Source organism: Biomphalaria glabrata, chromosome 11 (genome assembly GCF_947242115.1).
Source record: "Biomphalaria glabrata chromosome 11, xgBioGlab47.1, whole genome shotgun sequence".
NCBI classification, from domain to species: domain Eukaryota; kingdom Metazoa; phylum Mollusca; class Gastropoda; family Planorbidae; genus Biomphalaria; species Biomphalaria glabrata.
In genome coordinates this window covers 28848826-28862969 of record NC_074721.1, presented here as the reverse complement: position 1 = coordinate 28862969, position 14144 = coordinate 28848826, and the positions used below count along the sequence as shown (strand labels likewise).

The window sequence follows — 14144 nt, the reverse complement described above, 5'->3', positions numbered from 1 at the left end:
CTCATCATTCAGTTGGATGTCTGGCTAAGTAGGATTAACTCTTTCTCTCCGTAATTATTAACCACATTCTGGTGGAAAAAAAGTTGGTATCGTCAGTTAGGAGAGAAAGAGTTGAAAACTTATTCGAATCCTCGACTCGATTTGCTTTTCGCCTGATAAGACTGTAAAGTAAAAAGGATGGCTCCCCTTTCAAACCAGGCGGTCTAAAGGGCAGATGATGCTAAGGGAGAGAAAAGTGTCGGGGTAAGAAGTATTCCGTTTATTTAAATAAAGAAATTAATTTGTTAGTAACGGCAGAATAATTGCTGTGTTGTGTAAAGGACAAATTGTTTAAAAAATTTTTTTTTTGTTACTTTTTCATCATCCTCTGACACCAAAAATTGATGGTCATGGCGTAATTTTGGAGAGTTGAAATGTCTCTCAAATTACGTGATATATGGAGGTATGGAGTTACCTTTACACCGTTAGGGCACGATGAGGAATTAATAATTTGTTTCGGACATAGGGGAAGTTTTGACTTAGTGACAATCACGTGACTAGTAAAAACAAGGAATAGGTTTTGAGATCGAACGAAATATCAAGTCGACGTAAACAGACTACTTCCAGGACAACGTAGAGATGAATAGCATTTAATGAAAGTATAGAGTTAGCCGACATTTGATGGTTCCCTTCATTGCTATTAAACTTGTTCTACATTCAGTATCAGCATCGACTAACTTCCATTGATTGTTCGGCTTTTTGCCTGTTAAGACCTCTGCGCGGTGTTGATTCTTGACAATCTGTCTAGTGTAGATCTGACTGTAGGTAACGCTGAACTCAACACTTCAGTAACACCGGCGAAAGGCCGAAACAACCAAATAGGTAGTCGACGCTGATATGTTGTTCTAACAATATGTTTAATACTCGAAAGGGAATCGTCCGATGTCAATAATGTCGTACTCAAGTCTACTACTTTACAATAAGCGTCCTCCTTATAGCGTCGTTTAGAGCGTTCTTCTTTTTAAAAGATCTGTCACGTCACTTGTCGCTAATTAAAACTTTACCCTATTCCCGAAACAAATAACTAATTCCTAACTACTTCCTAATCATGTCATAACAACTCCTCCCCCTCCCGCTAAAAAAAATTGCCTGTCAATTTTTTAAATCTACTGTCTTAGTCTTACAATGTGCAAGGGCCAAAATGTAGGGAAACATAAAAGACAACACAACTTGAGTCTTGATTGCGATTTCAACTTCTCTTTCTGTGTCCACAATCAAGTTCCTCTGAACACCTATTTCCCTCAAGTGTCACTAACTGATACTGTCCAATGTGATGTGCCATAGGTGACCGCAGACATAGTTCGTTTGCGCTGACACTATAGGTGTGTCTATCTATACTTCATCACATCACGTTCCAGAGGTTACACCGATTTCCCTCACACGTCAGGACAGACAATTTACCTAATATGACAAATTGACATTTATCAATGCTCGTTCTCCCACTATACACCTAACGTTCTTTCGGGCATCTACAATTGTATTTTACTTCCTCTCTCCACTTACTTGTCCCCACACGACCTAACTCTTGACTGATGTATGATCATGATCAAATACAAAGAATAAATTATAAAACTTACTTTTCCTTGATGTAACTACATCGTCGCCTTATAAATGCCCCTTTTATTCATACCAACATACATACAATCCATACATACTACCCGAAATCGATAACCAACATAAGCTAATCTAATAATAACGCAATCGCATATACATTATAACATAGGTATCATATTCAAAGATACCTTAACACAACTTAATACCCGTCTAGTTATAACTACTAGTTAGGTCAATTAATTTAGAATAAACAATTTAAATAAAATCCAACTTATTTACACACTACGGTCTCATAGTGCTATGTTTCACAGGCTATCTACACGACTCATACATTTGTTCTCTCCAACTGGAGTTAACATCTCTTCTTACACCACTATAGCCCGCTTGTGGCCTTCTACCTCTGTATGACTTGCGATTACCGCTACCATAGTCATCTCTTCTATCATCACTATCGGATACAGACCTGCGCCTCCTATCCGAACTCGCAATCTTCTGCTCAGACTGTTCTGCCCTACTCCAACAGTCTTTAGCGATGTGCCCATGTTTATGGCAGTTAAAACAAATTCTGTCATTACTAGGTTTATTTCGCCTCATGTTGTTATACCTGCTTCTCCAACTTCTAACCTGCTTGTCCGAAGCGGCTTTGACACCTGTTACATTTCCAAGTAAAACATCTCTAGATAACCTTGGCATGGCTACACCTTCGCAATACCCTGTGTATAATGGAGATCGAAGGAACACTTTGCACGCTTCGAATCTCTTAACTGCGCCGTCTGCCAACCTGACTGATTTGGTATAGCCTAAATAATCCTTAGATTTCACTAATCCCCCTCGAACCGCGAGTGTACTGCTAGCTGTGTCCCGGATCACATTTACCTGTTTATTATTTATCATGCCTGGATATAGTTTAAATCTATCTTCCCCACAATCAACGTAATTAATTTCTTCATCTGGTTCACTATGTCCACTATCACGATCCCTGTCTTGGATGCTCCTTACAAAATTAACCCTATCCGGTGGTCGATTATCCCTCACTTGTCTACGGTTTCCTTGATTACCTCTCCTACCCCTAGTGCCACTATTATCCTGTGTATTCCCATTGCCAGCTCCATTCCCTCTATGTTTCTTACACTGGTATGCCATGTGTCCCTTTTCCTGACAGTTAAAACATGTAACGTCCCTAAAGTTTCTATCACCCGCTTTAGGTCTATCTATTCTCCTATCATAACTTTCCCTGCCATTGTTTTCATTTTCCCAAGGTCTATCATTTAAGCCTTCATACCTGTCCCGACCATTGTTCCCACGTTCCCTGGACCTATCATTTCTCCTACCATAATCCCTATCACTAACATCATTTCTCTTTACATAATTTACCAGGTCAATAACTTTTTTGTGGTCGCTAACTGAAAGTGGGTTGTTTGGGTAAGCATTCTTAAAGATCCTAATAATTTCTACCAAGTCTTCAATTACCTTAGGGTTTCTTTCTTTTACAAAAGACTGCAGCTGAGGGTCGCACTTATTGATAAAGTTATCAATCAAGATAAAATTCCTTAACCCCTCGTAGGTGTTCTCTACATTCTGGAATCCGAGCCATTTAGTGAAGAAGTCTTTCTCTGAGTTGATAGTTGTTTGTGGATCAACTTGGCTGGATGGGGTGTTTTCGTAATACTTCTTTCGGAATGTTGCCGCGTTGTGCCCGTATGCGTTTAGCAGTTCCTTCTTTAGCACCTGATAGCTGTTTTGCATGGAGTGGTCATGGTTTTGGCAAATCGTGAGGGCTTTCCCATGTACGAAGTCCAACAAGATTTCGGACCACTCCTTCTCCTGAACATTAAACTTTGCAAGTTTAATTTCAAAGCGTTTCAGATAGTCGCCGATGTCGTCCTTGTCTTCCGCAAAAGGTTGGATTTTCTTCTTCATCCATGCGGCGCTACTATGGCTTTCTATGTTGGCACTATTGTTGCTGTTTCCTTCGGTGGGCACACTTACACTAGCCTCTATCCTCATCTGTTCTACTTGAATTCTCACTTTTCTGTCCGCCTCTTCTTTTTTCTCCCTCTCGATGCGTTCCGCCTCTCTAACCTTTTCCCTCTCTAACTTTTCTGCCTCTCTAACCTTTTCCCTCTCCAACTTTTCTGTCTCTCTAACCTTTTCCCTCTCCAACTTTTCTGTCTCTCTAACCTTTTCCCGCTCTATGCGATCTGCTTCTTCTTTTTCTTTTTCTCTCCCTCTAGCTTTCTCTCTCTCCAAGCGTTCTGCTTCTTCTTTTTCTTTTTCTCTGCCTCTAGCTTTCTCTCTCTCCAAGCGTTCTGCTTCTGCCGCCACCATCTGCTGTACATAGGCAGTTAGTTCTTTGCCGCGCAGTTCTAGTTCTGTCTTAGCTTCATGAATTAGTTTTTTTCTAAATTCTTCCAGGTCGTAACCTGAAGTAGTTGCCATATTACCTTTGTTACTTTACCTCGCTATTTTTTTTTTTTTAAATTATCTTACACACAGGCCTAATAGCTTCTACTACCTATGTTCTATAAATCAAATTACCTTTTGAGCGTAACCTCGCTCCGCGGCTACCTAATACCTCTTGATTCAAATAAATTAAATTCGCCACTCTACCCTCGGCGTCTAGACTACCAACTCCGACTTCTAATAAATTCTGTACTTTCCAAGATACACTTAGTATCCTTGGCACCAGTTTGTAGGCGTGTAGGCTACACCCTGACCCGACTGAATACGATGTGCGACATACGCACACTCCACCGACTATGTGTTACTCAACACGAGTCGCCGGTAAATAGACCAACCTGTCTATTTCCAAATACTAAAATTTACAAATGGGCAATCAGGCTTCACCTCGATTGTTCCCCAGATCTAGTCTAGATTACGCTAGATCTTAGTTACTTCTTACCTGCTTTCACAGCCAGGAGTGTATATAACTTACTCATACAAATAAACTATGAAATTAAACCTAAATACGTTAAACACCAAACTATAGATCTAGTTCTAATGAATGAGACTTTCGTCTGACAGTAAGACTTAAGACAGGAGTATTGCAAACAATTAATACATGACGTTACTACAAAAAAAAATTAACTAAATGATTCACATTCACATACAGGACGAATTAACAGCTAAACGTATATCTGGACCTCTTGCTAGATTACACCTACTTTTAAGGATATCCCCAATCCACCACGATTTAACCTGGTAGTGATAATCTAGCGAGTGGTCACTTCCCTACAGACTCTAATTATTCTACGGAGAAAGTAGTTAAATAACACTTGACTTATCTGTCTAAGAAGCGGCGATGCGATAACTCCACAGTCAGTCTCGGGTCCACTCTTCCTACGCTAATGTCTGTCCCGGCGGCAAGGCTCACGGCGATGTCTTCCCTAGCGGTGAGATAAAGACAGCGAACGTTTCGGCTCTCCAAGGTCCTTTGGTACTGGTCTGCAACGGCTCCGGTTCTTCGGTGGTACGGCGTCTGGTTCTGGTTCACGGTGATCTGTCGTCTGGCTCCGGTTCGTCGGTGACGTAGAGTCTGGTTCCGGTTGCTGGTTCCAAGGCAGGTACGGTGGTTCCAGGTGGTCGTCTGTCCAAAGTGAAACTGGAACGGTCCAACAGTTGACACAGCGACAAAGTCAAAGTCCAGTGCTAAAATACCGGCTATCTGGCTATCTAACGTGTAGCACAGATTCAGCCGAGACGTAGATCAGATTAGCACTACTGTACTTAAGTGCCGTAGGCAGTAAGATGGTTCCTACGTCACAAGTTCTTTGGCGTGACCTCAACGGTCAATCTTGGCCTTGCAGAGGTGACCTTCACGTTCGTTCTCAAGATGCCGGGCAGGCGATATCTCTTCAGTACGGCTTCGACAGGACGGTTTTCTTCCCTTCAGCAAACTGTAGCCTTCTCGATACCGAACTACAGGCTTCAATACGATGCCCCAACGTATGGGCGTTTACAAATTACAAATGTAGATCTAGATCAATATTTCGTTACCTCCTAGGTCTACGAGTCCAGGATCTCACTGGCTTTCCTTCGCCGACGTGGCTGTATAATCAGGGTCTAGCTGCAGACTAGGCCGATGACGTTAACTTCTGCCTCCTCCTAACAGAGGGCTTCTATCCTTCTGAACGTTGATGCCAGTGAGCTCCGAGTCAGGGGTCGCCACGTTGTTAAGACCTCTGCGCGGTGTTGATTCTTGACAATCTGTCTAGTGTAGATCTGACTGTAGGTAACGCTGAACTCAACACTTCAGTAACACCGGCGAAAGGCCGAAACAACCAAATAGGTAGTCGACGCTGATATGTTGTTCTAACAATATGTTTAATACTCGAAAGGGAATCGTCCGATGTCAATAATGTCGTACTCAAGTCTACTACTTTACAATAAGCGTCCTCCTTCTAGCGTCGTTTAGAGCGTTCTTCTTTTTAAAAGATCTGTCACGTCACTTGTCGCTAATTAAAACTTTACCCTATTCCCGAAACAAATAACTAATTCCTAACTACTTCCTAATCATGTCATAACAGCCAGTGTTATTGGATTATGTTGAGTGTTACCTCCATTTGGTTTATTTGCATTAGACATCGCGGAAGGGCATAACAACGCCTATGATTGAATGTACCGAAATAACACAGTATCAATATATATTCTTCTTAAGTTCAATGTTTTATAACTCAATGCAATAAAACAAGAAATCCAACAATGAACAAAATAATATATAACATAAATTTCTTGTAAAAATCATATAACTTGCTGACATATGATACTAATGTTGAATAAATAAAGCACGGTAGAGATGCTAAGTATCCCTCCCAGACTAATGACCACTGACTACTGGAACAATGACCCCGATAATCACTTTCACCCCCTTTATAGAGAATCTCTGAAAGACTTTTCTAAATTGTTGACATCATTTTTCGTCTTTACTTAAAACTTCTTAATCATCGATTTCTTCCATTAAGTTTTTTAAATGACGTTTGTTTTTACATCGATTCAAGGTCTTCGAAAGAATTTTTTTTGACATTAACAATTTCTTGTTTTACAAATACACAATGTGACCCAATAACCATGTCAATTCTCGATCGCCTGTCCGGATGCTATATGTGCTGTAACGCGTGACATAGATACATATTGTTCTACCTCCTGTAATGATTTTCTAAAGTTTCAAGTCGTTGTTTTCATAGTTTTTTTTGTTTTGTTTTAGTGGTAGTTTAAATAGTCGCTTTATTTCATTTTTTAATGAGCTTCAGAAACGAATTGTAAAACCTAACAGAATTTATAGAATATATATTAGCAGCTTACACACATGCACACAGACACAAAATAATTTAAAAAAAAGGAGACAAAAAAAAAAAAACAACTAATAAGTAACATCCCCTTTTTAGACCTGGCAATCTATAAGGCAAATAATTTATAAGTCCTTTAATTCTATGACAGACGGTTAAAGAGGGTGTCATGTGGCCAGCACAACTTACAAGTGCATTTACTTTCCCCCACAAATGTCAGATACCAATTACAGTTGGATGGACTCAGGTGGGCCCCTAAAATCCCCAAAATAAAATTCCAATCTTCACCGAGATTTGAACCCGGGACCACTTAATTCGGAAGCCAAGCGCTTGTTCATGAATGTCAAAAATGTGTTTCGGCACATCGCTGCTTATATAAACACTAGGTTATGAGTCAAAGATTGGAATGTGATGTACATTTTAGATTTCATTCATTTCTTTTTGCAACAGTCTGGTGTATGAAAGGCTGAGATGTGAATTTACAGGAACCACAGAAGCAACCACTTTGAAGACAAGCATGTCTGATCAACAAACATCAACGGCTGCTACAAGCTCTACAACACAAACGACATCCACTTTAACCACAACAACACCAACAACAATGACAACAACTACAATGCCGCCAACAACCACAACAACACCAACAACAACGTCAACAACTACAGTGCTGCCAACAACCACAACAACAACAACGAAAACGACAACAACTACAATGCCGCCAACAACCACGACAACACCACCAACAAAGACAACAACTACAATGCCGTCAACAACCACAACAACAACAACGACAACAACTACAATGCCGCCAACAACCACAACAACACCAACAACAACGACAACAACTACAGTGCCGCCAACAACCACAACAACAACAACGAAAACACCGACAACAACAATAATTACGACACCAATGACAACATCTACAACCACCACCATTACAACTCAAACTGCAACAACCACGTTAACCACAACGACACCAACAACTACTTTGGCTACAGGTATTTCTTTATTTCTTTCTTTATTTCATTTTAACCCAGACAAATTATCAATAATCTTACTTAAAAGCAATGTTAGAACGTTATTTAATTGAAATAGAAATGAAACAATAGGATCTCTCTCTGTTCCAAGCCCAATGTGGGGTCAGTGATATTACCAGTGACGTCGGTGGCGTTGCTGGAGGCTACTGCGGTGTGTATCCATGGATTGTCCGTCTAATCGTTAACGGTTATCGGTTGTGCGGCGGCGCTATTTTGGATTCCACGCACATATTGACTGCAGCCCAATGTACTGCGTAAGTATTATCCGACAGAACTGCAGACACTTAAAACACTAGACCGAACAGTACAATATCAATGTATTCGATTTTCTATGTATTTCAATATTATTAACGGAGTGTTATGGAATCTATGTGTATGTTTCCAAGGTAACGACAAGGAAAAGGATTGTTAGTTTTTTGGTGGTGTAGAATGATAAAATAATGAGCTGGTCTGTTACGTTAAGAAGTCAGGTGGAGAGACAAATCAGTGACGTGAGAGAGTAGAGGCGTGTATTTGGAGTGAAATTTTATTTAAATATCATTTTTCATCTTTATCCAAATCACAAGAAAGATGACGCTTATTACAAGCTATCCCGACAAAACCAACGTCTAATCTTTCGACTCAGGACCGGACACAACAGAATACGACAACACATCTACCGGAAGCTCAAAATTGGAACCAGTGAAATCTGCCCATGTGAAGTATCACCAGAAAATGCCGACCACGTCCTCTAAAACTGCTCTCTTTACCAAGAGGCCAGTATAAGACATTGGCCCCAAATCACCCCAATAGAAAGAAAACTATATGGAGAGCTTCCTGATTTGGAAACCACTGCGCAGTTCATCTCATGTATTGGTCTAGTCATATGAACACTCCAACATACCAATGAGAACGATGAAGAAGAAGATTTCATCTTTACCACTAGATTGATATCTCAAGTTCAACCCATAAATATCTACACTATAAAGTAAGGCGTATGTATGTATGTATGTATGTATGTATGTATGTATGTATGTATGTATGTATGTATGTATGTATGTATGTATGTCCCGCATAGAAATCAAAACCATTTGACCAATATTGATAAAAGTTGGCAGAAATGTTCCTTGGGTGCTAACTGGATCCGTAACGTATGTATAGTAGCCCTTAAACGACCCTCAAAAAAAAGTTGCCCAACTCTATGAAAGTATTAGCATATTATAAATCTAGGCCATGTTTACCATATTTACTTGAGAAAAGATCGAAAGGATCTAGATCTAGATCTAATTTTAAGAACTACATTTTGCACAGATAGTTTTTTACTTTGACACATGAAAATTACAAAATATAGTCTATTGATTTCATTATTTAATAAAACTAAGCTTCAAATTTGTCTTTCAAAAGCATTTTTTACATTACCTTATATCTGCGAAGTTAGAACGTCCTGAGTTACTTTATAATCTCATTCGTCTATCGAAGGAGACATCTAGACAGTCTGGATCTCACTCCAATTCTAGACCTAATTCAAAGAGGAAAGATCTACTTTATACTTGAACACATTAACATACAAAATAAAGTTCATTCATTTCATATTTTAATCACATTAACCCTCAAATTTTGTGTTTGTAAAGCATTTTTCATGCATTCGTTCGCCAGAGCTTCCATGTTGACATGTAATTTAATAGTCTCATTCATGTGTCGTGCACACTAAAGGCTACCTGACTTGATTAGGGAAAGTAAAGGCGGTAGGTCGTTGTGTTGGCCACATGATATCCTGCCCGTTAACCGTTGTCCATAGAAACAGATGACCTAAAATCATCTGCCCCAATAGATCGCAAGGTCTGAAAGAAAAAACGTTTAACTGAAGGAATGGGTTTGAATGCCGAGCTCTTGAGAATTCTCACAATACACTTTTAATTGTAAACAATGTCAAGGACGCTATATTATAAGATTTACAGCCGCATATCTCAATAATATAAGGTTAATATCCTTTTTTTCTGTATACAACAAAATAAATTAATTACCACTAATTAAATATTTAATTGGTTCATGTTTGTATTGATTCATGTTTTGTTAGGGATATTGAAACATTGGGCAAAGTTTTGACCATAGACTTATATATATATATATATATATATATATATATATATATATATATTTATATATATATATATATATATATATATATATATAGTATATACTATATCTAGACTGGACATGGAACTTTTTAACACTACAAAAAATTTGATTTTTTTTTTAAAGTTAAAACAAGGCGTTGTTTTGCACAGTGGTTATAAGAAGTAAAGTGTTTTTTTTAACCCTAACCTATGTAACATATAATTTTTAGATCTAGATCTAGTAATTGAATATAAAAAATAAGAGTACTCTCATTTCATAATTATTATTTTGCAATTTTTAGATACATAATCTAGAAAGATCTAGGCAATGAATCTATTTAAATGTACATAAAGTTATTAAAATCAACAGACATGAATTATTTCAATCTAGGATTTTTTAAACATTATCTCAATGGAAACTAACAGGAAATGGCGTTGTTTCATATATTTGCGTGAATATATAGTTATGTGATTAATAGCCCATTCTAAATAAAATCCGAGAAATGATTTTGCATTATTTCTAAACTTTGAAAACTAAAGATCATTACTTTTCTAAGACAGAAAAGATTGATTGGGGCGACTTACCTTAGAGTTTGAAACAGAATTACTTACATAAAAATCTCTATATATAGGTCTTTGAATCGATCAATCGCAGATAAGAATTTGTTTCCGGTTTCCAGTCTAGATATAAGATATAAGTCTATGGTTTGGACATGATTCGAGAATAAGAAGTGAGAGAAATATCGTGTACACAATTTGTACAGACGAAGTGAGTTGATAGAAGTTTTGTAAAAAGTACTTTGTTTTACAAAGAGTTTGATAAAAATCAGAAATGAGAAAAAAAAAAGTTTTTTGAAAGGTTCTTCGTAAACTCAGAGTTAGATAATAAGAGTTACAAAAAGGCTAATCATGTATACGTTATATTCTCTATGCTTTTAAAAGAGTTTAATCTTAAAAAACTAACTTTCACAAAAATTTTTTTGAAAGTCACGAAGATAAGATTTTCAGTACAAACACTATATATTACCTTTTTGTGGACTTATTTCCCGATCATTGTACCTCTTAGAGACGCTTTGAGTATCACAGCCACAGTTGGTGAATACGATTCCACTGTAGAGGAAGGAACAGAGCAAGTCTTTGATGTCAGTGTTCCAGACGGCGTCTCTCAACATCCAGGTTTTAGCTTTCAAAACCAAAGTAAGTTTGAACATTATAAATAAGCAATAGCAAAAATTAAAAAAAACTTAACAATAAAATCTTATCTAAGGGAAGGAACCGCTAAGTATTGCCATTTATTTGAAAATTACTGGGTTTATCTCCCTTTCTGCTTTGTAAAACAAAATTAGTTAATTAGTACTAAATTATTAACTAACTGTTTAACGTTCGTATTGATTCGTGTATTGTTAGAGACTATGAATAATTATGCGAAATTTCAACTTGATCCGAGAATGGGAGGTGGGGGGGGGGAGTGTCAAAACGTAATAAGGGGGACTAAATCCATAGGATTTGAACCCGAGACCATCGATAAGTCCGAACGACATTCCAGCGCGCAAACTGCACGACCAGGCAGCCATTTGGATAGAAGGCTTGAATTAATCTGACCCTACAATAATCAATAATTATTTTTATCAATACTATAGAGTATTTATGAATTTCCACTTTCGTAAGAAACTAGGACCAAAGTTGATGGTTATGCGGTATAGGCAATGATGATTTTAACAACCGATTCGCCCAAGACACTTCTAACCATGTTTTTGTTGAGATGTATCGCTTTCCCGTTTCAGCCAACGATATTTCTATTTTAACACTTAGTGCACCTATCGATATGTCCAGGATCTGTGCTAAGCCTGTCTGTCTGAACCCTACCTATCAGCTGACATCAGGTCAACAATGCAAAATAGCTGGATGGGGTTGGCTTAATGGTAAGTTGCTGATTTGCAAACTGATATGTATTTATAGGTTCATAAGAAAATATTGGCTTCTAATTGAAATTCGACATATAAAAATAGCTTCTGTTCGTAAATACATATTGCTTACAAGTCTGCTGATAGCCATTTTTTAAATTACATAAGTTATAACATCCTGCAACTTAGAAACAAGATTATTCTTCTCAGTCTATGTTGTGCTCAACCACTGGCGGATCCAGAACTTTGGAGTGGGGGGGGCGATTTTTTTTCCAAACCCTAACCCTAACGCCCAGTAAACCCTAACCCTATGCATAAACGTGCGTACAGCATATATATATATATATATATATATATATATATATATGTATATATATTGTTATGACATGATTAGGAAGTAGTTAGGAATTAGTTATTTGTTTCGGGAATAGGGTAAAGTTTTAATTAGCGACAAGTGACGTGACAGATCTTTAAAAATAAGAACGCTCTAAACGACGCTAGAAGGAGGACGCTTATTGTAAAGTAGTAGACTTGAGTACGACATTATTGACATCGGACGATTCCCTGTTGAGTATTAAACATATTGTTAGAACAACATATAAGCGTCGACTACATATTTGATTGTTTCGGCCTTTCGCCGGTGTTACTGAAGTGTTGAGTTCAGCGTTACCTACAGTTAGATCTACACTAGACAGATTGCCAAGAATCAACACCGCGCAGAGGTCTTAACAACGTGGCGACCCCAGACTCGGAGCTCACTGGCATCAACATCCAGAAGGATAGAAGCCCTCTGTTAGGAGGAGGCAGAAGTTACGTCATCGGCCTAGTCTGCAGCTAGACCCTGATTATACAGCCACGTCGGCGAAGGAAAGCCAGTGAGATCCTGGACTCGTAGACCTAGGAGGTAACGAAATATAGATCTAGATCTACATTTGTAATTTGTAAACGCCCATACGTTGGGGCATCGGATTGAAGCCTGTAGCTCGGTATCGAGAAGGCTACAGTTTGTGGAAGGGAAGAAAACCGTCCTGTCGAAGCCGTACTGAAGAGATATCGCCTGCCCGGCATCTTGAGAACGAACGTGAAGGTCACCTCTGCAAGGCCAAGATCGACCGTTGAGGTCACGCCCGCCAAAGAACTTTTGACGTAGGAACCATCTTACTGCCTGCGGCACTTAAGTACAATAGTGCTAACCTGATCTACGTCTCGGCTGAATCTGTGCTACACGTTAGATAGCCAGATAGCCGGTATTTTAGCACTGGACTTTGACTTTGTCGCTGTGTCAACTGTTAGACCGTTCCAGTTTCACTTGGGACAGACGACCACCAGGAACCACCGTACCTGCGTTGGAACCAGCAACCGGAACCAGACTCTACGTCACCGACGAACCGGAGCCAGACGACAGATCACCGTGAACCAGAACCAGACGCCGTACCACCGAAGAACCGGAGCCGTTGCAGACCAGTACCGAAGGACATTGGAGAGCCGAAACGTTCGCTGTCCTTATCTCACCGCTAGGGAAGACATCGCCGTGAGCCTTGCCGCCGGGACAGACAGTAGCGTAGGAAGAGTGGACCCGAGACTGACTGTGGAGTTATCGCAGCTTCTTAGACAGATAAGTCAAGTGTTATGTAACTACTTTCTCCTTAGATTAATTAGAGTCTCTAGGGAAGTGACCACTCGCTAGATTATCACGACCAGGTTAAATCGTGGTGGATTGGGGATATCCTTAAAAAATTAGGTGTAATCTAGCAAGAGGTCCAGATATACGTTTAGCTGTTAATTCGTCCTGTATGTGAATGTGAATCATTTAGTTAATCATTTTTAGTAACGTCATGTATTAATTGTTTGCAATACTCTTGTCTTAAGTCTTACTGTCAGACGAAAGTCTCATTCATTAGAACTAGAGCTATAGTTTGGTGTTTATCGTATTTAGGTTTAATTTCATAGTTTATTGGTATGAGTAAGTTATATACACTCCTGGCTGTGAAAGCAGGTAAGAAGTAACTAAGATCTAGCGTAATCTAGACTAGATCTGGGGAACAATCGAGGTGAAGCCTGATTGCCCATTTGTAAATTTTAGTAGTTGTAAATAGACAGGTTGGTCTATTTACCGGCGACTCGTGTGAGTAACACGTAGTCGGCTGAGTGTGCGTGTGTCGCACAGCGTATTCAGTCGGGTCAGAGTGTAGCCTACACACTGGTACCAAGGATACTAAGTGTATC

General features: G+C 38.9%; 2 protein-coding genes across 5 annotated transcripts in view; one reads left to right on the top strand and one right to left on the bottom strand.

The window, feature by feature from the left end:
- The window catches only part of LOC106062836 (uncharacterized), a 35069-nt gene that overhangs the window by 10230 nt on the left and 10695 nt on the right, over positions 1-14144 (top strand). For all 3 annotated transcript variants that reach the window (XM_056005042.1, XM_056005044.1, XM_056005045.1), the window contains exons 4-7: positions 7329-7879; positions 8010-8172; positions 11081-11211; positions 11799-11936. In XM_056005042.1, the coding sequence (XP_055861017.1) occupies positions 7329-7879; positions 8010-8172; positions 11081-11211; positions 11799-11936 (983 nt within the window). The remainder of the gene's footprint in view (positions 1-7328; positions 7880-8009; positions 8173-11080; positions 11212-11798; positions 11937-14144) is intronic.
- LOC106077888 (intersectin-2-like) lies at positions 963-4078 on the bottom strand. Of its 2 annotated transcripts, none has more exons than XM_056005046.1 (2): positions 3775-4078; positions 963-3741 (listed from the first exon to the last, which is right to left on the bottom strand). In XM_056005046.1, the coding sequence occupies exons 1-2, from the start codon at positions 4030-4032 to the stop codon at positions 1906-1908; spliced, it is 2094 nt and encodes a 697-aa protein (XP_055861021.1). In that variant the 5' UTR covers positions 4033-4078; the 3' UTR covers positions 963-1905. The 2 variants fall into 2 exon arrangements, with proteins under 2 accessions (XP_055861021.1, XP_055861022.1); XM_056005047.1 differs by having other exon boundaries at positions 963-3708.

Bases quoted from the DNA above. Each gene is read 5' to 3' on its own strand.
- LOC106077888 (XM_056005046.1), bottom strand. From the start codon at position 4,032: ATGGCAACTACTTCAGGTTACGACCTGGAAGAATTTAGAAAAAAACTA. The intron at 3,742-3,774 runs GTTAGAGAGACA...GAGAGGGAAAAG, and splicing joins ATCGCATAGAGCGGGAAAAG to GTTAGAGAGACAGAAAAGTT.